The sequence below is a fragment of the Hyperoodon ampullatus genome (genome assembly GCF_949752795.1).
Source record: "Hyperoodon ampullatus genome assembly, chromosome: 16".
Taxonomy (NCBI): Eukaryota; Metazoa; Chordata; class Mammalia; order Artiodactyla; family Ziphiidae; genus Hyperoodon; species Hyperoodon ampullatus.
In genome coordinates this window covers 64520815-64548113 of record NC_136929.1, presented here as the reverse complement: position 1 = coordinate 64548113, position 27299 = coordinate 64520815, and the positions used below count along the sequence as shown (strand labels likewise).

Genomic DNA, 27299 nt, shown 5'->3' with positions numbered 1-27299 from the left:
ATGAGCATCAGTAGTAGATATTGACTTTCAACTAAATTCAGACAAAAATGTTCTATATATTAGCTCCAAGCATTGAATAAAACACATAAAATATGTCGAATCCATAAGGTTTATTTTAAAAAATTGTTAAAAACTAACCATACAGGAATATTAATATACTTAAAAAGTTTTTCCCCAGGTTGAAGGAAAATACATTAGCAACATCTTCTAGACACCATCTTTATAAAAGTAAAACTTCTAGATGATGAAATGTACTACAGTAGATTCTATGGTTTATATACTTTTAATCACAGGATTGGAACTCATTCTCCCTACTGCCCTGTCCCCCAAATGTGGCAGTTATTACACTTAATGACATTCAATCGTGTTATACTAGCACAGAACCTTAAATAGAGTACACACTGCATATTTACTAACAGAGCAAGTCTTTCTATCTGTTGTCACATAATTATTCTAGGTAGGCATGTGATTCTAAGTACAAATAGAAATACTACATCCCATGATTGTAAACATTCACCAAGAGCTTCCAGAGTACAATGAGTAATAGAGGTGGCTCGAGGGTCAGTCAAATGGTCCTCACTCATTTGGATACTGCTGAGATTAAGAAATAAGTTTTGAAGGCAAATTATCACAAGCCTTACTTGTATTTCTGTAAGAAAGTAGTTCTGGATATATATGTTTTTAGTTGAAAACACCTGAAAGTCATTCTAAAGACTCTATTAAGCACCATTTTCACTTACCTGAAATACACTGAGTTAAATTCAGCAGTACATGTATGATCATTAACGTCAGAAGTTAAAAATAACGGTGGGTCTCAAGTTCCCTTTTGTGGATACACATGGAGCACGGGTACTGAGTTCCAGCGATGCTAACAGGAAGCACTCTTGCATACCAAGGGCAGCAACTCCCCCAAGGCCACATGCAGCCCCTAAGTCTGAGGCACGACTATTACTTCTGTCAGTGGATGCTGTACAAGCAGATTTAAGGCTGTATTCGGCTATAAAGAGTTCAACCTCGTCTTTAGTATTCTTCTTATATAGATCATATACACGATTCAAAATTTCATAGGGTGGGAGGTGAAAAGTCCCCAAATACTTTTTAAAATACTATTCTCCATACAATTTATTGTCAGCGTATTTACATAGGGGAATGTTCATACTTAAAACCATTTTTAAAAAATGCAACCATGCTTTTTAAGCTCTTTTCCCAATTTCCCCAGGATTATCCTCATCCTCATTTCCTGACTTTTGGCCAACTGCACATTTGTCAGATTGTTCACTGCAGTCCTCAGGCGATTCTGATGTTGCTCTGGAGGAGAATATGCATTTAAATGTATTCACTGCCACCCACTCTGGGACAGGCCTGGCTGCAAAGAAAACGGTGTTCCTGGTGTTGAAGGATAGCTGGGAAACCCATCCGGCTGAGCTGGGTAGCTTTCCAGAGCTGCAGCTGAGTGCACCTGACGCAGAGATGAACACACAGGTTAGCACAGTGCCAGATTCAACCAGGCCTGTACTTGCTCTGGCCTGTCCCACACTACAGATATTTAAACCAGGAAAGAAAGAAAAAATGTTGGGGCAAGGGAAGTCTGTTCAGTCTCCTGAAATTTGTAAGAAACGTTCAAACTTCTTCAGATGTAGAGGTGCGTAGAAATGTCTTTAAAATGTTTAATATCCTTTAAAAAAAAATCAGCAGGTTTTCTAGAGAAAATTCGCCTTAATGGTCCATTACTTTAGCTTAAACTGTAGAAGCCCAGCTAAAATTTCACTGTCACATCTAAAGATTCCATCTGTAAAATCTCCAAACTGAGATTTAAAAGTCTGTAAGCAGGAAAAACAATTCTTACAGATGAAGATATTCTACCACCTTTGTTACCCTTCTGAAGGAAAACAAGAATAATTTGCAGATTCTGGAAGAATTAATCATCAAATCTCCAGATGTTCTGCTAAGAGCCATCTTTCTGGCCAGTGCTGAAATATCACTATTTATCTGTATTGCAAGGTTATCACTACCGAAGCTATGTTACAGGTTACCGTTCTATTTCCACCAGGCATTGCCTACTTACCTGCTGTAACAATGCTGACTGTGCGGCTGCATTATGCTGTAATTCCTGCAAGGATGATTGTGAAGGATTCTGGGAAAACCCGGGGATACCGGGGAGGGACAAGAGGCCTGGAAAAACAGAACTGCCTGCAGCTTGAAGTCCAGATGATAAGCTAAAACGATAGAAGAACAGGTCAAAACGCAAATAAGGGGACTTCCCTGGTGGCCCAGTGGTTAAGAATCCACCTGCCAATGCAGGGGACACGGGTTCGAGCCCTGGTCCAGGACGACCCCACACGTCTCACAGCAACTAAGCCCGTGAGCAACAGCTGCTGGGCCTGCACTCTAGAGCCCGCGAGCCACAACTACTGAAGCCCGCGCGCCTAGAGCCCGTGCTCAACGAGAAGCCACCGCAATGAGAAGCCCGCGCACGGCAAGGAAGAGTAGCCTCCGCTCGCCAGAATTAGAGAAAGCCCGCGTGCAGCAACAAAGACCCAATACAGTCAAATAAATAAATAAATAAATAAATAAATTTAAGAAAAAATGCAGATAAGACATAAAAGCTAGTGCTTCTATATTTGTCAAATACTATCTTAAGATGTTAAAAAAAAAAAAAATCTGTTCCCTGTTGGAACCATAAAAGTCAGCCACTCACTGATATAACACTTTCCATTATAAAGTGTATTATTCTGAATCCAGTGAGTTTATGTTTGCTGTTTTAAAATCAAGATAAATTACCAAATACAGATCCTAAAATTATCTAAGCAGGCATTGTTATTTTATATATTTATCTTAACATAAAACATTTTTCGAGCACCTAAGTGCCGACCCAGAAAAACAGAATTTCGCGCCACCCAACTGGATGCCGATTTTCATCTGAACGACTTCAAAACAAGAGCATGAACGAGTTAGGTGAAGGATGCTTTCCCCTCCAGACCATCCACCTACCCGGCTTGCGCAACCAGAGCGGAGTTGAAACTGGAACTAAAGGCGGAGGCGAACCCGGGGAGGACGGGAGCGGGCGACGGGGCGGTGGCGGCGCCGGTGGCGGGCGGCTGCAGCCCCGGGAACGAGGGCAGCGCGGGGGGCGCACCGGAGACGGAGAAGCCGGGGTAGGAGGGAGCCGAGGCCGGCAGAGGTCCCTGCGCCACGGAGAAGAGCGAGGGCACAGCGGCGGGCAGGCTGAGCGGGAAGGCCGCCGCCGAAGCGGGCGCCGAGGGGCCGGGGGCGCAGGTAGGGGCGGACGAGGCGGGGGCGCCGAGGGGCGGGTGGGCAGCCTGGACGAAGCCGCTGCTCAGCGAAGTGAAAGGAGGCAGGGCGCTGAAGACGGGGGCGATGGGCGCGGAGGAGCCGTGCGCGGGCAGCGGGAGGGAGGGCAGGGGGCTCGAGCCGCTCGGGGGCGCACTCAGGCCCGGGAGGCCCGGAAGCGCGGGGGCGAGGCAGGACGGTAAACTGACGGGCACCGAGGCCGCCGTGTACGCCCGCCCCAGCGCCCCCGGCAGGCCCAGCGCGCCCGGAGCGGGGACGGGGGGTGGCGGGGGCGCCGGGCCCCTGAAGGCGGAAGGAGTGGGGCTCGCGGGCTCGGTCTTGATCACCACGGGCAGGCTGGTGGCGGCGGGCGTCGACGAACCGGGCGCGTCTGCGTGACTCGCGAGCGGGCCGTGCATCAGGGCGGCCGAGGAGCCGCAGCCGGCGGGCCCCGAGGCGGCGGGTGCAGGCAGAGCCGGGGGCGTGGAAGCCGCGTTGGCGGCCGGCGAGGGCAGGCCCGGGAACAGGGCCAGTCCGGGCGTGGAGGCCCGCTGCGGGCCGTAGCACTTGTTAGGGGCGGCCGCCGCAGGGTCGGAGCTCTGGTTAGTGAGGGAGGCGAGGGAAGCCAGCCCACTAGTAACGGCGCAGGGTAACGTGGAAGAGTTGATCAGGTTGGTATCGTTTGATGTCAGAAAGCCTTTCAGAGCAGACAGAAGGGGATTGTTTACACCCAGTGGACAGGCAACAGTGGGAGCAGGACCGCAGGCGATTACAGAAGGAGTCGGGTTGGACACACCTTGGGAGGTCGGTGTTAAGGTCAAGGGGAGACCGGCAAACACCGACGCCAGGGAGGAGGAATCGAGGTTATTGGCAGAAGCGGCAGTAGAGGCAGCGGCAAAGGGGAGGCTGGTGAAAGGGGCCGAAGTAGAAGCAAACGTTTCGCTGGAAGCAGGGGTGGCCCGAGGTGTAGATGCGGCCTGAGGGGCTGGCGCAGGGGTGGCAGAAGGACCTGGCAGTGGAACGTGGCCAGAAAAAACGGAAGGAACGGGAGCAGATGTGGTGCTGTGAACAGAAGTCACCGGTGCAGCCAGCAAGGAAAGGGTTCTGATAACTGTTGGACTGGGCGTCGTTGGCTGAGGTGCGTGAACAGCTGAGACCTGCCCCGGGAGCACAGGGAGGACAGCGTTGAGCAGGTTCATCCCAGAGAGGGCGGCAGTGGCCGGTGCCGGCGGATGAGTTCCCGCCTTGACCGGGGAAGCAGCAGGAACAGGAGTTGCCGCAGGTGTCGAAGGGTTAGACCCACGAGGAGAAAAGAGCTGACTCGCTGGCGCAGAAAACGCTGCGGCGGGAGAAAGAGAGGCAAGAATTTACCATCACGCTGAAATGGCAACTTTCAACTCAAAAGAAACGAATGAAAATTTTTGTAATATTTAACAAATGTCAGAGAAGATCAATGACAGGTATACTAGGCTATTGGAATGCCTACACTGCTGGATTCCATCACCCTGATTTTCACCAGGGAGCCTCAGTTAGATCCAGCTGAGTTCTAGACTCTGCTCAGAACAGCCTTCCAATTCACAGTGAGGAAGCCTTGACAAGTGAGCAAATAAACTTTCCTTTCATAGTTTCCCATTTTTCTTTAAAAAATTCAAAGAATTTAATTGTGATTAGTGTTGGTGTACTTTTAATTCTCTCAAACCACTTGTCTAGAGTAATAATACAAGTCATTTCCCCTCTTAAGAGCTTTCAGGACATCATTTCATCATTTTTAGAGGCATACAAGGCCATCTAGGATTCAGGCCATCTCTCCAGTATGCTTGGTTGCCACTCTGTGAGCTGAATTTAATATTCCAGATTATCGATCTATCCAGTTTTTCCCCCAAGCATTCTCTCATATTGACTCCTCTACATATCTTAACCTCTAACTTTACTTGGCTGGTCCTAGGAGCTCCTTTAGCAGCAAAGGCCTTGTCTAATTCATCTTTAGAGTCTTCACGCCTAGCTCAGTGCATGGCATCTGTGTGTTTAATAAATGTTTGCTGCACTAGATATATCATGATTACCTCAACTACAGTCCTCAAACCCACCCAAAGACTTATTCTCAAGACTTCTAGAGTTTGCTACAATACTTTCATTCTGATAAACTCTACAAATCATACAAGCATTTTGGGGATGATCTGGGTTTCCTCCCTGAATCAGTTTAATGGAAGCGTTGGCCTCTGATGATCTTGTTGGTGCCAAATGGAATGCTATACTGCTGTACTCACATCGGAGTCTGTTCAGCTGTAAACAGAGAATATTCCTTTTGCAGGGATAATCAACTGAAAGACATTTTCATGGACTAAGACTTAAATTTTTAATCTATGCAAAATAAGGACTCTGGACATAAGGAAGCTCACATGGTCAATGAAGTGGTGCACTGTGTTAACCGCGGGTGGAAAAGGGACCATAGGAAAAGAACAGAGGAAACCTGCATCTACATAATTCATTTGTACTAAGTCAAACTCAAAAGATCTGTAGTTCATACTACAGTCATGTCAAAAGCAGTTAATTTAGTATCAAGAAAGATAGCTATCAATTGAAATTTAGAGTATATATGAAAATGGACTTGTATCTTTGTTTGTATTCAATTTGTTTTACAAGAATTAGAAGCACAAGGAATACATGCCCAGTTTTGTGTGTGTAAATAATGTAACAAAAAATTATTTAGGTTAACACTGGTTGGGAAACATTTGGTTGGGAAACATTTGAGAATTCACTGTCTTATTTAACTTCATGCTGAGGACCATGTAGTTAATGACAGATGGCAAGGTAAAACCAAGCTGTCCCACAGTGTTCTTTATAGCGGCCTCTGTTGGAGATCGTTTCATATAATAACACAAAAGCAATGTACTATTAATCACAGTGCCTGCAGTTACAATGGAACACAACAAAAATGAGTTCCTGAAAACCATACCAGGAGAAGTATCACTTTCCTGTCATCTAATTTGGTTGTTAGCCATAAAACACTATGTGTTAGGTCCTGTGCTAAGTACTTTACACCTGTCATTTCATTTGTCCTCACATAACCACCCCCCCGAGATAGGCACTAAAGCCCCCATTTTATAGATGGGCAATCTCAGCCTTGATGTGTTAAGCAACCTGTTAAAACATCACGCAGCTATTAAGTGGTGTTCAAAGGATATAAAGTTTCAGTTATGCAAAATGAATAAGTTCTAGAGATCAGCTGTACAACACTGTGCCTACAGTTAACAATACTGTATTATGTACATAACAATTTGTTAAGAGGGTAGATGCATTAAGTGAGACCTTATCACAGTAATAATGATGATGATGATGATGATGATAAAAAGGTCATGCAGTGGTAGAACCAAGATTTGAACCCAGGTCTATGAGACCCTCGCACTTAAGCATTATACTAGTTTGTATTTATTTTTGTTTCTTAATATGGTTCAAGAAGGAAAAAAAAAATCTTAATCATGCTAACGTAACATAGCAAAGGAAAACAAGTGTGCTATTCCTAACAAAGGAATGACAAAGGAATAACTTATGACACTTAATCTGCTGCTTCTCCTCAGAAACAAATCTTTTAATGAAACTGAGCATAAAGGCTGAAGTTTCCTTAATCTCTTTTTCATAGAAGCTGCATAAGCTGCTCAAGGTTACAAAGCTGGGTGGTGCCAGAGCCAGGATCAAAAACTGTATGTCCTGACATCTCAGTGTCCTTGCCACCCTGCTATTCTACCTCCTTAGAATCTACCAGCTAAAAAGCACCGTTTCAGCACATTCTTAGGGAATGGAATTCTCCCACTGAGACTTCTAACCATGCACCGTAACGATTAGATTCATGTGCTACTTTGCTACACAAGAACTGGTCCAGGTTTTGTCTCACACCAGAAAGCATCTCTTTCCTGACCACGCATATCTTCAACTAGGGGGAGAATAAACTGTTACAGTGCTGCTGCCACCTGCAGGCACCATGGACCACGTCTCACCTTCCTCTTCCAATTCCACTTTCTGCTCTGGTGCCCTGTCTTCTTTTCTTAAATTAAATTCTTTCTTCTTTTCTTATATTAAATTACACTACCCCAAATACTTATTGAAATAATCAAGTCTAAAAGGTATATCTGACATAGCATTTGTCAAAAAGGGTTTTTATCAAAAAGAAATTGTTTATATATTTTAAAAAATGAGGCTTCAAATATCACATAATATAAAGTGAATGCAGATATAATGCCACCTAGCACTTTGATTGCTTGAAAGTTTTACAAACGGATGCAAAGGCATATGGTTATTTTTAAATCCAGTTAGTATGTGCATTTCATGTTGTATGTATAAAATGTACCGCTATTAAGCCACTTTCAGCAAGTATCAATCAGTTAAATTTTTTAACCAGGAACTTTCCCTAAAGGATAAAGATTACAAATACACTTAACTCAAACTGATCTCAGTGATAACAGAGCAGGCAGCCAGGACAGACATCAGTTATCTCTGGATCAAATTTGGTACTTACCTGGATTCTGTGTAGGTTTTGACTGATTGGAAAGGTCTTCATTCTCTATGTGAAAATAAATAAATAAATAAAAGTTGATTTCAAGCTTTAAACAAATTATTCACCATCATAATAATCAGAGACTGGGGTCAGAAAAAGAAAAATCCAGGATATGTATGTATACTGTGTTAGGAAAACAACATATGCCTATAGAAAAAGAAAGGAAATAAAAATCACAGTAACTATATGAAGATTGCTAGGATGATGAGCAACTGATTCCCACCACTTCTCCTTAACTTAGCAGGCTTTAAGCAAACATTGTTATTTTATAGATACATTTAAGAAAGCTTTTGGGAAAGATGATGGCTTGAGTGTGCCATCTAGGAGAAAGTGCAGCAAGAGGGCAGTGAGGAACCACTGTCACTGGCTAGGCCGACAGCCACTGCTGGGCACCAGTGCCTACAACAGGGAGGCCTGCAAGTGGAAGGTGGATGCTGAGGGCAGAATCTACTGCCGTCTGAGGAGCCCATCTCACGAGCCATGTGGACCACAAAGCAAACTGAAAGAAAGTGGCTCTGCCTACTTGCTGTACTTAGTTCTGGAAAAGACCCTACACTAGGAGGTGTCAGGGAAAACTACCCTAGCTGAGGCTGACTTGAATCCTGTGAGACTGACAACCTAAGGCACACTCCTCCCCACCCCCATGGGAAAGGACCTGTCTAACCGAACAGGTCAAAGATACCAATGGAAAAAAATGACCTCGCATGGCTTGACAATAACTGCCCAAGAAACCAACAGTGTGACAGGCATAAGGTGCAAAGGGAACCCCCAAGCCCTGACATGGTGAGCAAAAATGATCACAGCTTGTTTAAGGGACTTAGTATAAATAAATGACTGAACAGATGGTGTCTATCAATGGAGAGTCCATGAAAGAAAGAAAAAGAACTTTAAAATCCTGTAATGCAGATTAAGAACATATATACACAAACTACTGCAAGAAAATACTGCAAGCAGAGAAGATGAAGACTTTAGGTATAAAAATCTAACTCCAAATTAATAAATGCAAAGAATGATGAAGATTAGAAATAACATTGCTGAAAGCTAAATTACTTAGTTGAAAATAAACAAAAATTCCATTTAAAATGGCAAAAATACAAAAAAAAGGGTATCATAAATGAATAGCTGAGAGACTTAAAATAAATACAGTGCAAAAGAAGAGTATTAGGAGAAAAAACATATGAAAAAGCATTAATTAAAGAAATATAAGAACAAAATTTTCCTAAGCTTTAAAGACTTGAGTTTTCATATCCACAGGGCTTAAAGAGCTCCAGGAAAGATCAACGATAAGATCCGCACCTAGACATCCTGGCGAAATATCTGAATTCCAAGATTAAAGACATTTATGAACTCTGAAGATAAGGAATATTTTCTTTGTAAAGCTTATATAGAGAGACTACGGTTCTAATAAAAGAAAATGGGAATTGGTTTTCTCATCTACAACCCTACACATGCACCCTTTTTTGAAAAAGCTACTTAGAGAAATTTTCTACTAGATGAAAATTAGAATGAGTATATGAGGACAGGGCATCATAGAAGAAACAGTTAAGAAGCCATGAGTTCAGAGGCACAGAAAGAAAAATGTATAGTAGTCCATCAAAATACACAAATTGATGAAACAGGGGAGGGAGTAAGGAAGTCAATGGTGGAACGCAGGACAGCTGTTTTTAATTTCTGTACACTGACAACCATTAAGAATATGAAGGCAGTCACTAGTGATATTAAAGACAGAAATTCTAAGCTTGGGTAGGGGCAAGGAAACAAAAGTTGTAAAAAAATTAAAAAGCAATTTAATCCATGTAAACAAAAAAAGAAAAAAAAACTAGGATAAAAGAATAATAATGAGTACAAAAATAAAATGGAAGGACTAAGAACAAATATGTAATTTTTATGATTATCAGAAATTCCTATTAAGTCTCTTCCCCACTGGTTTAAAAACTCAGATTCCATCTATATATAATTTACAAAACAACTAAACAAACAAAATCAAATAAACAAAACCCTAAAAAAAAGAAATTTGAAAATATACAGGCAAAACACTTTTGAAAAATGCAAACGAAAAGGAGTGAGGACCCAATAAGGGTCAATACCCAATAAGGCCAGAGGGAAAAAAGTTACAGTAAAGTGTAAGTCAGCTGACATTTTATATCCAGAAAATTCAAGAGACTTTCAAGGAAAAAAAAAACTACAATAGGGAATCAGTAGTAAGTACCTAGAAATGAAATATCCATTTATAATTGTAACAAAAAACAAAACAAACAAAAACAAACCCTCTAAAATCCCAAGACATAAACCTAAGGCAAAGAACCTGTATGAAGAAAACAAAATCTTCTTGAAAGAAGCAGAAATTAACACAACATTGTAAATCAACTATAACTCAATTAAAAAGCAAAAACAAAAAAAACTTCTTACAAGGCCTGGGGGAAAAACACTACCATTTGACAGGATTTAAAGACATACATATGATTGAATGGTAAAACTTAGTATCGTAAAAATGTCAAGTATCCCCAGATTACTATGTAACTATAAATACATAAATTCAACTCTTTTTAACTGTATAAAATGACCTTAAAGTTCAGATGGAAGAATCAATTTCCAAAAATGGATAAGAAAAGTATGAAAATATAGTGAGAGAAAGCTAGCCTTATCAGATGTCAGAATATACTATAAATCTGCTAATCAAATCAATATGGTACCATCACAACATAAAGTCACTAGATTGGAACAGAATAAAGAACCCAGAATAGGGCTTCCCTGGTGGCGCAGCAGTTGAGAGTCCGCCTGCTGATGCAGGGGACACGGGTTCATGCCCCGGTCCGGGAAGATCCCACATGCCGCGGAGCGGCTGGGCCTGTGAGCAGTGGCCGCTGAGCCAAAGAACCCAGAATAGGGCCATGTGTGTAAATGAAAACTTAAGATAAATGTATTATTTCAAATCACCAGGGAAAACAGATTAGTTAATAAAGACTGCTGGCATGAATGGACTGACTACCATCTGCAAAAAAAATTAAGATGAACCTCTATTTCACCCCTATGTGAAAATAAATTCCAGAGGGAGTAGGAATCTTACAAGGCCTAAATTACCTGGACTACCTAGGGTTAAGAATTTCTAAACTAAGGTAACTTGGTTCCAGCTTTTCTTTCACAGCCTCTATCTGTCTATGCAAAAATGTAAAACTCTAAGGGCAAGAGGTACCAAAAACAAGGGCAAGAAATAAAATGACAAATACTGGAAAAAATGTTTTGCAACTTTAGTCAGAGTACTCAGCTGCAAACAACGGAGCCACTCTGGCTAGAAAAAAAGAATTTATTAAACACTAGGAAGTAACTCTGAGTCTCTGGGAAGGGCAGAATTCAATTAAGACAGAACTTACTTTAAGTTCTATCCCTACGCTACACATATACAGAAATAAATGGCAAGTGAATGAAAAGCTCTACATTTAAAAAGAATCACTACAATAGTAATTAGGGAATGTAGCTGTCACAATGTTGAAATGGGAGAGGGTTTCCTAAACAAGACATAAAATTCAGGAGAGTCAAATAAACAATAGCTGATCGAAAGAAAAATTAAACTTTTGTAAAAGACAGACAAAAGGAGAAAGCAGCTAAATCAGCCTTATCAGACTGGCAAGAGTAAAAAAGAAAAAAAAAAAGCCCCAAACTGATAATATCCCATTTTGAATGGGTGTGAAGAAACCCTATGCTCACATACCCTCACTGGCAGGTATAAACAGGTGCAGTCTTTTTGGAAAACAATTTGACAAGATAGAGAAAAATATTTACACTTCATATCCCGTATTCCCAATGGGCCCAAAGAAAAAGGCTGAACTGGAATATGCTGGGGAGGTTCAGCCCTTCTGAGCACCTTCTTACAAGCCTTTCCTCCCCACAGCAGACAGAATGTGTCCAAATGGCGACACGCATTAAGTCGGTGATGCTTTTCCACAGCCTGTCAGTTTCCTGCTCATGAAGAATGGTTCTTGTTTCTACAACCTGCTTGTGTTCACACATGTGGGCCGAGGCTGCTCTAGTGGAACCTGTATGTCGCACTCAGATCCAACATCACGCTCCGGGGCCGTGCTCCCTGTTAGGACACCACCACATCCCACAACCGCCCCCTCCAAGTGTACCACGTACAAGTTATTCACTTTTAATACCCCGTAACATGATTTTACCTGCTGCTACTGGATTAGGAGTATATGGAGGTGGTGGGGGCACACCTGGAGCTATGACATTGGCTAATGGTACCAGACCTGCATTGTTATAAGCACCTAAAATAAAAAGATAACAGAAAAAAATATATAAAATTTAGCATCATTCTGAGCTCAAACTGTATTGACGCAGCTATCTAATTTATTTCTAAAACTGTTATATAGTACAGTTGCATTTTACACAGAGGTTTGTGTCTACGGTTGAGTGAAAAGTGAGATCAAATGAGACAACCAGAGACTTCTATTTCCCACTGCAGGCTCACTCCAGACATAACTCACTGAAGGGCATGGTGAGCAGAGCCGGCCAGATTTAAATTATCTGCCTTTTCTGTCAAGCACACACACTCGGCCTTTTTAAGTTAAATGCATTAATGATGCCTTTGAATACCAACTATTAAAAAGGGATTCAAGATGATTTACCCATAAGCAAAAACCCATAAAAATAATTAATGATGAGAAGTGATATACAATTAATTTATCAAAAGGAAAATATCTTAAATAAACTCTGTCTTCTCCATTGTTGTAGACCAAGACACACGGCAAAATAAAGCTCATGACAGCATATTTCATAAGTGCTCCAGATTTCCAAAGTACATATATCAACATTTACTTTCAACTTAATAAATAAAGAGCAAAAAGAAAAAAAATGTAAAATCTGAAAGAGCGCCTTACTTGGTGCAATAGTTGCATGTGGCCGGCATGGAGGTATCGGATAAGGAACGGGTTTATGTGGATTGTATGTTGAAGGAGGCTAAATGAGGGGGAAAGTACAGCAGTTAGAAGAAAATCAAGTAAGCCGTCTCCTGGCAAAACAAACTACAACTTGTCTTTCAAAACATTTAGGCCTAAGAGGCCAAAAATGCCCCAGCATATCAAATGCCACTGCACTAATACATGGTACAAATGAGGAAAATGGCTTTAATAAATGCGGTTCCTATTAAATTCCAAAGATAGATCCTGCCAAAGACTGCTGTGGAGGTGTTTATTTTTTAATTTCAGTTGTAAATCATCTCCAGCGAAGGGCCAAACCTTATCCTCAACAGCAGATTCTTCTCTGACCCAGTCTAAATTAATCCAAGAATTCCTATCTCCTCCTATGGAACAGCTACTCAAGAACTTCCAACATCCTCCTGAGAATTCATCTTATCATTCTTACCCTCTTTTCTCCTTTTGGAAGAAAAAAGCACTATTTCCTTTAGCATCTGGCGTTCTGACAACTCTAGTAGAACGTAGACTGGAATTATGAATTCAGTAACTTAGTCTTTTTGCCTTTTGAAATCCACAAATCTTTCATTTTAGAGTTGATAGAACTTATGTAAGTAACAAGGAACATTCAAAGGGTTGATCTCCAGAGAACCGGAGGTATCCAAAGATAGGCCACATGCTGTACTTTTAACTACAGAGAGAGAGAGAGAGAAAGACAGAGACAGAGAGAGAGGATGCTAGAGCACGCACACCCACTCGAGGGGGCTGGCACTCACGCTCCTGCAGCAGAGGGGATCCACTGGTGGTTAGGGACCCAGACTCTCTCTAGTGCTCATAACGGCAGCCCTGGATGATGTACTAGTCCTGCCCGAGGACTATGATCTGTGACTAGCTTGCTATAAACAACTGCCACTGGAGTTCTTGTCAGGTGGGCAGGCAGGACTGCAAAGTAGCTGTGTGGAGGCCTCCAGTACGTCAACTCCAACAATCCTTCAACCCACGGGCCTGTCTTCTCCTGTTCAGTTCATATTCCAATCAATCATTCTAATCACTCCCTTGAAAATACTCTCCACCTCCTAGCTCCATTCTTACTTCACTAACACTAATGCTAATTCAGCCACCAAACCACAACCTTCGTTAAAGTGAACTCTCCGCACTCCACATCTCCAAGTAAACAGCTGAATGTGGCTGCAGAAAAAAGTAAAAACAGTTCATCTGGTCTACCTTTAAAATAAGACATTGAACCTCAATAGGGCCCTTAACACTGTTAACTAAGCATACTATATTTCCCTAGGCCATTCACTTTCCTACAGTTTCTAGTATACTTTAAGCTTCACAACACAAAAATGAAACTTATGCCTTGAATAGACAGAAAACTAAATGTAAGAGTTAAGACTTGTTCCATCATTTATTTTCTAAACATACTGGTTTGGATGGTCCGAGAATCCGTGCAGCTATTCCTTTGCCTTCGTTGGTACACTCTTCACCATCTTTCTTCAAAGGGGTTCCCTATTAAAAAAAAGAAAAAGGAAAGATAATTGACACTTAAAAAAAACCCAAACAGGGCTTCCCTGGTGGCACAGTGGTTGAGAGTCCGCCTGCTGATGCAGGGGACACGGGTTCGTGCCCTGGTCCGGGAAGATCCCACATACCGCGGAGCGGCTGGGCCCGTGAGCCATGGCCGCTGAGCCTGTGCGTCCAGAGCCTGTGCTCCGCAACGGGAGAGGCCACAACAGTGAGAGGCCTGCATACCGCAAAAAAACCCCAAAAAAACAAAAAAACAAAAAAGCAAAAACAGAACAAAACAAGACATCCACTGTATTACACAGAAAAGGATGTAACTTGGTAGGAGATTAAGGACTTGGACAGCAAACCCAATCCTGCCCTGGCTGCCTGATGCTGACAAAGTGCTCGACCATCCTCTGCCACAGAACCCTCATAACATGTACAGAGGTAGAAGGAAACACACAATACACATGGAGATGACAGAAGAGGATAAAGTATGTTCTAATTTTTGGGGGTTTCCCTGGTGGCGCAGTGGTTAAGAATCTGCCTGCCAATGCAGGGGACACGGGTTCGAGCCCTGGTCCGGGAAGATCCCACATGCTGCGGAGCAACTAAGCCCATGAGCCACAACTACTGAGCCTGCACTCTAGAGCCCGCGAGCCACAACTACTGAGCTCGCATGCCACAACTACTGAAGCCCGTGCGCCTAGAGCCCGTGCTCCACAGCAAAGAGAAGCCACCACAATGAGACGCCTGTGCACCGCAACGAAGTGTAGCCCGTGCTCCCCGCAACTAGAGAAAGCCCACGTGCAGCAATGAAGACCCAACACAGCCAAAAATAAATAAATAAAAATAAATAATTTTATTTTTAAAAAAAAGTACGTTCTAATTTTTTCTCTGCGCAACAAGGCCAGAGACAGACCTCCAGTGTTACAGTGTATAACGCTCAAAGAATCAAAGAGTTCTTGTATTAGTTGAAAATAGGTAATAAAAAATGGTGTTTTCTACAAGCAGTAAGCGTGATAGCTTACACTGACCTCATTCAAGACTGCTATAATTAACAGATCAAAATAAGTTGACACCCTATTACAACGTGTCTCCCTGATAGCATGTGTTCTAAATGGTACATACTAGTATGGAAGCCAGCTTCCAAGGTGGCCCCCAGTGACCCTCAGCTCCTACTGCCCTTGTGCAGCCCTCCAAATGAATAGGACTGACCTGTATAACAAATAGGATATTCCAGAAATCACTGCCGTTGACTCCCAAGTCTGAGTGATAAGAGAAAACACAGCTTCTGCTGGCCTTCTCCGGGACTATCTGCTCTGGTGGAAGTCAGCTACCATGTCAGGAGGTACTCAAGCAGCACTAAGGAAAAGTCCTTATGGCAAGGAACAAAGACTCCCTGCCAACAACAACACTAATTTGCCAGGCATGTAAGTGAGCCACCTTGGAAGCTAGGCTTGTGTTTCAATCAAGCCGTCAGATGACTACAGCCTCATGAGAAACCCTGAGCCAGAACCAAGCTAAGCCTTTCCTAGATTCCTGATACATAGGAACTGCATGAGATACTAAATGTTTACTGTTTCAATCCACTAAGTTTTAAGGTTGTCACACTGCAATAAAAATATACCATTCTATGAAAAAATTATTTCACAAAGAATTCTGAGGAACACTGGGTGATACAAAAACAAGTGTGTTTCTCACGGGACTTCTCAGAGCCTTTATTATGCAACATGATTCTCCAGGAAGGAGACGCTGCATTCAGAGTTTCCCAAACACACTTAACTGTGAAACTGTCTGCAGAATACCAAGAATTTGAGAAATACTCCTTTACTACATGTAAATCAGTGCTTCTAAAATACTTGGAAAAATAAAACCAAATCATCCTCTTTTCCATTTGGCTTGTTCTCCTCTACATTTTACACAAATAGTTTAATACAGCTTACGTATGAACTTTCATTCAGCAGTGAATCTATGAATTACATTGCTGACATAGCAAAATCCCTTTCCTTTGTAGACACATCATCAACTGGCATTTTCTTTAAATAACATTAACTATGCTCAATTTCATACAAAGAAGTTGCATATATAGCCACAAAAGTGTACTTACTGGGAAAATTCCATTTATGCGACTAGGTTTTCCTTTGGGATATGGATTTCCTGGGATTGTTCCACAAGAAGATATCATAGCATGAGGAGCTTTGCAGCCCACCTTGAAAGCCTGTAAAATAACAAAGAAGAGTGTGGTTAAAAAAAAAAAAAAAATTAAATAGACTCACAAATTAAGTATTCTGGATGTTGGGAAGCCCTGCTAAATAACGTGAATTAAGGAACAGCATCACATTCAATCTGTTCATACATCAATCAGCACTTCCACTGGTGAACATGACCAAAATTAATAAGTAAAATCACTTCATTTAATGGAATTATTTAAATGGTAATAATGTTTTTAATGTCACAGATAATAGACTCCTATACAAAGATATCTTCACAATGGATTTTGTAAATTGTGTGCAAAGAAGTCCATTTACTATCTGATATGTCTCATTTCTCCAACAACCAAGAAATAACACTGTCCAACTCAATAAACACCAAGCTCACATTACAGGTAAAGCAAAGAGAGCACAGCCATGAAAGAGACATGGTCTCCACTCTGAAGAAGTTTACATAACTTAGTGGATAAAACACAAACAACAACATGGGACATTGGGTGTCCAAAGAGCTATACTGATGAAAAAGTAAGAGTTCTCTGGGTACCAGTGTTCAACACAATGTTACATAATCATGAGATACACTGAAGGAGGAGATCTTGGTCTATAGCTTATTTATTATTGTGTCCCCAGCTTCTGAAATGGTGCCTAACACATACTGAATTAGTGAAAAGCACTGTAATAGGTGACATATATTCTAATGGATCTATACTGTATAAGAATATCAAGTTAAACATATATATGCTGTATTTTATAGGTATATATGATATTATTAGCTATATAATCCAGCCCCGTACTAAACATGCCAACCCTAAAAATCATCTCAATTTTTGGCTATTATAAATAGTACCCAGGTGAGTGCCCTTATATATGCATGTGTATGTTTCTATTCAATTCCTAGAAATAGAATTTTTGGGTCAAAAGGTATGAACATTTTAAAGGCTCTTCAAGTTTGCCTTTCAGAAAAGTTGTACTAATTTACACTGATTAAAGGACCTATTCCACAGAAGACTCAGGCCCAGGTCATTTCTGAGATGGGAAAGTCACATGATTAGAATGCTTCATAAGGAAGAAAACTACAGTAGTAAATGCCTAATGCCTTAAAGAATTTAGTCAAAAAACTCGATGAAGTTATTAAAGTAAAGAAACGTGGGCTCAGATCTTGCTTTTGCTACAATAACTTATGCCTAAGGCAAGTTCTCCACTCTCCTGAGCTTGGTGGAGGGCGTGAGGATTAAATACGATTGAGCTGCAGCTCCTAGGGGAGCAGTCGATGCCTTCCTCAAGCAGCTTTCTAATCACTAATTCAGTTTGCAACCATCACAATCCTAAGAAATAACTACCTTAAATGACGAATCAAGTTTTCTAGGCTTGGACAAGTACTACTTCCCCGACTCTTACAGATTTTAAATTAAAAAACTACAATCTTGCTTTATTACTCATCTTTTAAGCCCGATGACAAGGCAAATTTAAACAGTCAAGTTCCTAAGTACATAAAATGAAAGACAAAAGCTTGGCGCCATGGCAGAGCTACCAAGGGACCGAGAATAAACACCCCATGAGGCTCACGCTGAGGGCTGGCTTCTCACTCTCAGGCCGTCTCTTCATTCACCAGTGTCCCCCTCTCCAAAGACTGCTGGGGTGTCATTCTTAACCCATCACATAACAGCAGTCAGGTTATTCAACAAAGTTAACATAGGAATAAGACTGTACTGTTTTCTTCATCAGCATTCAGAAAAACCAACGTACCATTTATATAGCAACCTTAAGGAAATTACCTGTTCAAGCACTCTCTTGCACCGTTTCTTCTCAGACATATTTATCCTGAACAGATCTTCAATGGGACGAGAATTCTGTGCATCAACAATGTTTCTACCAAGCAAATACAATTTCGCTTTTCATTTAAGAAGCTGGACACACATATTTAATACACAGATATATCTGAGTAAGCTTTCCCCATGACATAATGACAAAAGTATGATTATTAGTTTTAATTGGTGAATGTAAATAACATGTTTATATGAAGATGGTAAATATAATAACTGAACTGACACTTATCTGGCTACCTGAAAGTAACAAAGTAATACTTCAAATAAAAATCACTATTTTGAGATTCTTGCAAAAATACCCTCTCAATGAGTGTCAGGAGAGCTACTGGCAAAAGAACAAACCCATGTGCTAAATGCCTAAAAATCATGGTTGATCTAAAAATGAAGTTTAACCTTATGCTTCATTTTAATTTTGTGCTTTTTGTGGTCATTTACAAATATATAAGGGACTTAAAAATGCATATGCTGTAAATAAACAGCAACTTCTAGACTCCTACATTATAGGAGAGTAGGTTCCTTTTCTCTTACATTCATCACAACCTTTTCTCAAATGTCGTGCTGGGTGCTTTCACACATCTTACAGTATTTAAAGTTCACATCCCTACTAAGTAGATGAGATCCTTATTTTCACAATTGAGGAAAATAAGATCCAGAAAGAGTAAGTATATATTAAGGTCAAAAAAATACACGTTGTCAGAACGTGGAAGAACCCATCTGACTATAAGTCCTCTGGCTTTATCACCAAGCCTTTCACGTTATTCAGAGTGGGAATGCAAAGCAAGTCACCGAAATGCAGACAAACTGAAATAATTAAACTCGATAAGCCCCACCATTTTATAAGTTACAGCCATGTGTAATAAGCACACTAGATACTTAGATATAAGAATTCAGCTCTATGCTTGCATAGATTTCATTAGAGTTCCATTTACTAATATAATTCTGACACATTAACATACACTAATGAGTTAAAAAGCATTTAAAAAGTCTTCCAAATTTTTCTCCAATGAAGTAAAAAGAAATACTTACGAAGCTAACAGTTCAAGAGCAACTAGTTTGTCTTTACTGAAGGTGAAACAGTTGAGTATATTGACCACTTCTGCTGGGTGAACAGCCACCATTTTCTATTAATATAAAAAATAATGAGAAATTTTTTCAACATGAGAAATTTTCAGGCAAGAAATTGCCTTTTGGGGGGAGTGTAATTAAATGTTCTCAATATAAATATCTGAGATGAAAACTGCTTAATCAAAAGTAAGTCCTGGGCTTCCCCGGTGGCGCAGTGGTTGAGTGTCCGCCTGCCGATGCAGGGGACGCAGGTTCGTGCCCCGGTCCGGGAAGATCACACATGCCGCGGAGCGGCTGGGCCCGTGAGTCATGGCCGCTGAGCCTGCGCGTCCGGAACCTGTGCTCCGCAACGGGAGAGGCCACAGCAGTGAGAGGCCCGCGTACCGCAAAAAAAAAAAAAAAAAAAAAGTAAGTCCTAACAACTGTGTGAATTAAAATTAGGCTTTTCAATGTAACTATTTTAATTGAAGAGCTAAGTTCTCAATATGTTCATCTATGGAAAAAAAATTTACACGTTCTACTTTCCTCAGAAAGGCTATATAAAAAGGGATATTTACAAATATGGGAGATACACTGCTCAAGAAGTTAGAAAAAATTATAATCCTCAGTTAGAGTGCTAGATACGCCACAATCAGAACTTCCTAGTGAAGTCCATGGCACTGAATAGTGTTATTAAAGAAAGGTACTCCAATCATATCATTAGAGGAAAGATGGGTTAAGCAGGTCTCTTTACTGAACTTTCTTAAGAGCCTTGTTAACGTGCACTGTGACAATCCAAGATTGTGTGGACTGTTACATAATTTATTTGCCTAGGATACCTACATCTTTGAAAAGCAGGGCAATTTATAAATGTATGTTAACAGTGCAGGAAATTCAAAAGCAAAGTCAGGATAAGAAGACCAGTTAGAATCAACTGATCAACAAAAGTGGTTTTCAAACACTTTAACTCCTGTACCACCAAAAGAACTGGTAAAACCATATACCCCATTGCGTGTTTTTAAATTGACATCTAAAAATTTTGCCGGAAGTTTTACATATCTGCAAAAGATAGATTTCCTTATATGTAAGTTTATTACATATTTCTGAAAACCTTGGAACTACTGATCTAGTTCATTTGCTTTATGAAAATGTCCATAACAGAACCTGTCAGTCAGTCTTCAGTAGGAAAACAGTCAAATCAGACTTACTTTGTCTATAAGTGCACTGTGGTGTGCCTGTGCAGCCTTCTCACCTCTGATTTTTAATTCTAAGGTAGGTGGATAGGCAAGCCAGCCTAAGAGCTTTGTCATGAGTTTGTTGTCCTGATAAAATAAGGCAAGGTTTGTTATCAGTTTGTTTTCTGTTTGTTGTCCTGATAAAATAAGGCAAGGTCCCCATCGGTATTTCTTACGGAAGCTCTGTTCTGCTCTCCCTCTCAGGATAGTGCATTGTCTCTTTGGTTCTTAGAGAAAGATTTTCACCCCCAGCTGATGGGTGAGAAAGAGAAGAAGCACTAACAGACCCAGCACTTTCTTAGGCAAATTAGTTTAGGAAGCTAAGGATTGTAGACTTCCTTAAAGCTATCAATGCCTGATACTCCCAGGAAAATCATCCTGTACAGCCAGATCCTGTTTGACTTTGATGCCTCTGTTAATCTAGGCTCTAGAGCTGTGCTATCCATACAATAAGTCGCCACTAGACACGTGTGACTGTTTAAATTGAAATTAAATAATACCTTAAAAATACCCTTTCTCAGACAGATGACATGTTTTAAGTGCACAAAAGCCACATGTAGCCAGTGGTTACCATAGTGGATAGAGCCGATATAAAACATTTCCATCATTGCTGAAAGTTAATTTGGACAGTGTTGGTCTAAAAAATGTAAGTATAAACCAGTCTGACTATTCTTCTAAGACTAAATACAAGAGGGTGAAGATATACAAAAATAAAAGTAAATAAAAATACTTAAGAATTCAAATCCTATGTTTTGCTTGCCTATAAATATCTTCTACTCCAATCTGCCAACTAGGACCCTGTACAATTTAATAGTACAGTACATACGATTTAAATTTACAAGTTTTAATTTTTTAACATAGTTATTTTGAATAATCAAAGTATAACGAAATTTAGCGCCAGTATCTAATGCAAACAGATTACAACTTGAGATGAATTAGAGAAAACTAGGGGGGAATTCAAAATACTTAAATTCTACATTCTAAGGAAAAATACTTACATGCTGTAATGCTTTCATTGCCTTCAACTGAGGCTCAGCCCAGGAGAAATATCTCAGTAAATCAACCACCTAAAAGCAAAGAACTAATTTAGCTCTAATGACAGTGTGTTTGCAAACATTTCTCCAAGATTTATTTCAGTACTCTGAATTACTATTCAAAGTGTGCTGCCTGGGCCCCGGTGATGAGGCATAAGCATGACACCAGAGTTCAGACTGGGCTGACGGAGTAGCCAAGTGTAGCTACTGAAATTTAAATCAACTGAAATCAAATCAAATCAAAAACTCAGTTCCTTACTGGCACAAGCCACATTTTAAGGGCTCAACAGCCATATGAAGCTGGTAGCTACCATGATGGTTACTGCAGAGAGAGAGAGAGCATTTCCACCATCACAGAAGGTCTTGGACAGCATTGGTCTAGAATAAAGGAAAGTATAAGGTACAGGAAGAAGAAAGTATCTGAAGAAAAGGAAAGCTGGAAAAGTACTAGATGGAGATAAAAACATGGCGTAGGAATATAGAGATATAGTATGAATGGAAAGTTTCAAAACATTTAGTGGAGAATAACAGTTTTAATCAATCACAAAAGGGTGTTCAGTGGTGTGGTTTAGTGTAGGTCCACTAACTTCTACTCTTTAACTCACATCTGGAGGGCATACTACTCTCACTTAGACCACAGATCTACTCCCTAAAAATGTAAGAATCACCCTGAATCACGCCAGCAGCTTCTAAATGGGAAGTCATTTTGAGAGCACAGGCAGCCAGGCTCTCTCCCACTACCACCAGCGAAGTTCAAGTGAACGAGGGAGATACTGTGCAACAGCCAGGAAGAGGTGAGCAGACACCACGATCACAACACTGAAGTCTCTGTGTGGTCACCACCACCTGGGTTCACTGCCTCCAAGGACACCCCAAAAGGGGAAAATAAGACTCAAGACGAGAGGGTAATAAACTCTGGGTTAATGAATTATTTTACTGTGAGCTCCTAAAAACGTGTTAAGGCTTCAATTATTCCACAAAGCGAGGTTAATGTTAGGAACTGGTGTGGTCTGTGAAGAAGAGTAAAAATACTTTTCACTCCTTCATGAGAGATACATAAATAGCAAACAAGTATTGTGGGTACTTTCTATACAATTTTCTAAGAGTGTATGCCCTTACTTTTATGAGAATAATGTTTTTACTATATATAGTAAATGGCTACCTGGGACTTTACCAACCATAAAACTTTATAAATTATCATGTATGATTATTATATTATAATAATCAATATAATAAGCTTAGAAGGTCACACTTAGAAAGTAGCTTGATAAAATTTTTAATAACTTTAGCAAAGTAATTAAATTTTTAGCAAAGTCATTAAATTTCCACAATAGGAAGTTATCTACAAAATTTCACATATATACACAGAAACACAAGAGAAGGAAAGAAAAGCTATCAGCTATGGGAAATTATAAATCTTTCTCTGAAACATTTAAATTTTAAAAAAAAGCATAAGGCAGTTTTGAAAAGTAATGGGATAGCTGAAAAACCCTCATTAAATAGGCAGCAACATGTGCAAGTCACAAAGTAGCTTTGAGGAATTTAGTAGGCAGAACTACAGGCTTAAAGTTATTCAAGTTTTGAAAGTCTTGAGAAACAGATGAAAAGTTGGAGCATTTACTAACTCCATCTATAGATTCATCCACTGTCTACCCTACTCACGTTCCCAACCTTTTCTGTTCTTCAGATGTACATTTCCATTTCTGGTCTATTTCTCTATCAAGTATTTTCCAAGTATCTCTTGGAAATCCAGCTTTCTCTGCATATGTGTGTGTGTATATACATGCAAACCTGTTTTTCAAAATCAGCAAACTCCCCCTAAAGTTGGGTGAAAGTCCCCACTAAACTACCACACTGAAAGTATTAGTCTTCTGGCAGTTACAGAAACTACTTATTAGACACTATTTATTTTCTTATTTGCTAAAATTTTTACTTAGTGGCTTCATGTAAGAACATATATCACCATTTGTTCAAGTTTTATAAAATGTAGTGAATTTTGCAATTACTGACTCATAAATACTGTACAATTTTGGGCATGTTTACCATTAGAAGTTTACAACATATGATACTGTGCCCAGAATATAAACACTTTGAACTGCTTTCTTCAGACACTACATTTAAAAATCATGTTAGCATATGATATCATGGTGAAAGTGGGTATGTTTATAAACTACCCCAACTATAAATCATGTAAAGTTTTCTGCTAAAACTGAAAGCTTCTCAAGTTCCTGAATAAACACAGCAACAAAGTAAAAGCAATTCTGAACTTGACCAGCAGGTAAATAAAGACATTAAATCAGAACATCAGTGTAAAAAAAAAAAAGAAAAAAAAATGCTGTTACTTAAACAAATAAAGGAATACCTGTTCACTGGAGAAATATCCGTGCACATATTCAATTGCTTTTAATTTGTACTCTGTCAAAACAGCCTAAAAAACATAGAAGAACAGAATGAATATACGTAATCATATGCATATATCAAAACTGCCTAAGCAACTCAAACAGCCCTGGCACAAGGAGGCCGATAAAGTCACCATGGTGATGTGACATTCTACCTTCCCAAGTTCCATGCTGTAAGGGATACACTGAGACAGCCGGAGAAGCCCCTGGGCCTCCCTACTCACACCTACAAAGGAAGGGAACAGAATTGTAAGAGATATGATTCGATATTAATAGAAATTAAGTATTCCTGGAAAAGTAACCGCAGGTTTAAAGCATCTAAAATTCAACAAGTCGTCATTTTTAAGGTTAAACGTACTACCCGTTACACATTCATCAGATAATTATTTATTGCACACCTGTATGTGCTAAGTGATGGAGAAACATGGATAAGACATGGTCTAGTCCAGGCTCTCAGTATTTCTACAGGGATGTGAACCCAGGAGCCAATCTGTGCGCCTGACACTAACTGGCAGTGCGGCCTCTGAAAGGCATTTTAATTGCCCTGAGAGCCGCCTCACCAATCACTACCCACCTCAGTTACTGTGAGGATTAAAACAGTCAAGAGTAGATGTGACACATAATAGGGAAGTTCAGAGAGAAGTCGATGGCCTTGACCCAGCACTATCTAGAGCCGAACGAAATCATGTATGATCTCCTTGCAACTATATGCTAAGCTTACTGATGGAAACACCAGACTATCAAAATTTGGTAACAACTACTCATTAAAAATCCACTAATGCCCTTTGTATGGTGACAGATGGTAACTAGACATATTGTAGTGGTCATTTTCTAGTATACAGAAACACGGACAGTGTTGTAAGTCAGTTACACTCCATAAAAAGAAAAATCAACTAATCCCCTTGCATTCACTACAAAACAATCATATTTGTACTTTTCACATGCATCATTCTGCTAAGAGAAAATACTATGACCAGTCAACAGAGAAACACATCCAGGGAGCTCAGTAGCTGAATTTTCACTGAAAAGGGGGAGGGAATGGTATTCTGGATAATGTACTCTTGGGAGTTTGAGTATTATTGCCATTATTGGACACAATCAAAAGCAAGTTTCTGGCCCAAATCCTGGATGGTGTTGATGCCAAGCCATGTCTTAATTCTTTGATCAGCACCTGAGAGGCCCAGCTGTACCCCCAGGCACACCACCATGGCACTCAGGAGTCAGACTACCCAACTCTGGACAGTGCTCTCGTCCCTCACCAGGGGGGTAACTTTGAGCTGGCTGGTTAACCTCACAGATGCTAGACCTGCCCTCTGTAAAATGAGGGTTGTTAGGAGGATCTCATCAAATAACGCATGGAGAAAGTGTTTAGAACAGACACACTCAGTTAAGTGCTCAATAATAAATGACTATTATTATTATTACCCCCTTCTTAAAAAGCAAATTAAATATTGCTTTTTCCCCTCCTTTCTTCTCCCCTCCTATTTCTTTTTCTAGTGTCTTCTTACATGGCTTTGTTTTACATGACAGTAGTGACAGCCAGTATTACCCACAGACGTAACGGTGACATTCAGGAAAATATTACCTGGTTTAAACTGACTTACATTTGCAAAGTCTGAGAGCAATTTTTAAAAAGCCAACAGTAATTCACACACTTAGATATGCTTATATATTCATCCCATTTTAGTAGCCTAATACTACGTTGATGTATCTAATTATTTGGCATAGACAGCAAAAGATGTATTTTGATTTCAGACCAGAAATAAGGACTTAAGTTGCTATGTATTTGGTTTTAATCTCTGGAAAATTTCCTATTCCCCTCATTAGTAATTACTATGTCATCTTGCCAGAGTTTAGAAGGGAGAGAATATGCAAACCAATACTGTATAGCTTCCAAAGGTAGAAATCATCTGGTCTACCCGAACAAATTATTTTCTCATAAACCGTAGTTTAACATCAGCTCACGAACAAATTGTGGCAAATTCTAAGTATATAATTATCAAGCTAATGTTTTATTGCAAAGTTTCATTGGACAAATTGGGTTTGCAAAAGCAGAAATTTCATTCAAAAAAAGAACACTCAATATCCTTACAAATGTAAATTTAACCTAAAGGAAAACAACATTTTGCTTTACAGAGAATGAAGAAAAACAGCATGTCCACAAGCAATTTTATTAATAACTTCGTCAGCTGAAATAAATAATAATCACCAGAGCACAAGGTAACAAGTCTTTTCGCGTCAACAAGGGTCTTAAAGATATGAAAATGGCGACATAATTGCCCGGAAATTCTAAGCAAAGGACTCTGTATTAGCATAAGAATGGTTAGTCAGTCCTTCCGGGTTTAACTTTGTAAACTCTTTTTGCGCTTGAAATAGTGTTAGGCTCAAGGGTACAAGCCAAATTTTTTGCTGTCTGTGGGAGGTAGGCTATGCATAATAGCCCCAAAATGAAGCAAAAACTTGAAAGCAGGAGAAAAAAGTTTTGAAATGCGAGTGTTTGAAGCCCATTCCTAAGAATGACTTTAAACTTAGTGCCACACTTATTAGGACACTAATTTTGTCCGGCACAGGCAACAAATACAGTCCGCTTATACTCAGATTTTAAAAACCTGTAATAATAACTACCGTTAAAGAAACTCCCTACGCTATTACCTCTAGTTTTCACTCACTCTTACATTACTGAAAGATGAGGAAATCGGTTCAGAAATATTAAAATCACTTATCCGAAACTACAGAGCTATTAAAGATTTGTAGCGGGTTTCGGAACCAGGGGCTCTGAATATAATATCCGCAACACCGCACTGATTCTCAAGAAGTTTAGCGTTAACATAATTTCTATCGTGAAATATATCAAGATATAAACTCCTACTCTATACGTTAAAATTCCAACCAGTTTCGCAATCCTTAAACCCGTATTTTACACCATCTGCACGCAGTCCCTCAAAGAGAATAAATTACGAGAATTCGTAGTTCACAGATTTAAGGAATTAAATGCAATTACCTTTCTAATTTCATCCAGCACCGTTTCAAAGGACTTTTTGTCCATCTTGACTACTATCTCGACGAGAAGAGTTACAGTTTCAATTACAAAACGTTCATCCCTGGTCCGCTCCGATAATAAAAACGTTTACAGCTGAGAAGAAAAAAGGCTCAAGGAGCAGGAGAAAGGATGCAAAGAGGTAGAGTACTTCAAACTCTGCAAAAATTTCTAAAAATGGAGACTTATAAAAACTTTTTATTAAAAACAAAACCCGTCAGGCTTCCCCAGCTTCTTTACACAAAGCTT

At 40.1% G+C, this 27299-nt stretch overlaps 1 protein-coding gene across 2 annotated transcripts; it reads right to left on the bottom strand.

Annotated features, from left to right (window-relative positions):
• Nucleotides 1-1336: 1336 nt before the first annotated feature.
• PROSER1 (proline and serine rich 1) lies at nucleotides 1337-27059 on the bottom strand (the record flags this gene model as incomplete). Of its 2 annotated transcripts, XM_079722067.1 has the most annotated exons (13): nucleotides 1337-1459; nucleotides 2066-2216; nucleotides 2992-4630; nucleotides 7805-7849; nucleotides 12016-12111; nucleotides 12724-12802; nucleotides 14182-14265; nucleotides 16373-16483; nucleotides 18251-18344; nucleotides 19328-19422; nucleotides 21579-21647; nucleotides 23977-24042; nucleotides 27015-27059. In XM_079722067.1, 13 exons carry the CDS (start codon nucleotides 27057-27059, stop codon nucleotides 1337-1339), a joined length of 2697 nt encoding a protein of 898 aa, XP_079578193.1. The 2 variants fall into 2 exon arrangements, with proteins under 2 accessions (XP_079578193.1, XP_079578194.1); XM_079722068.1 differs by lacking the exon at nucleotides 23977-24042.
• Between the last annotated feature and the right edge of the window lie 240 nt (nucleotides 27060-27299).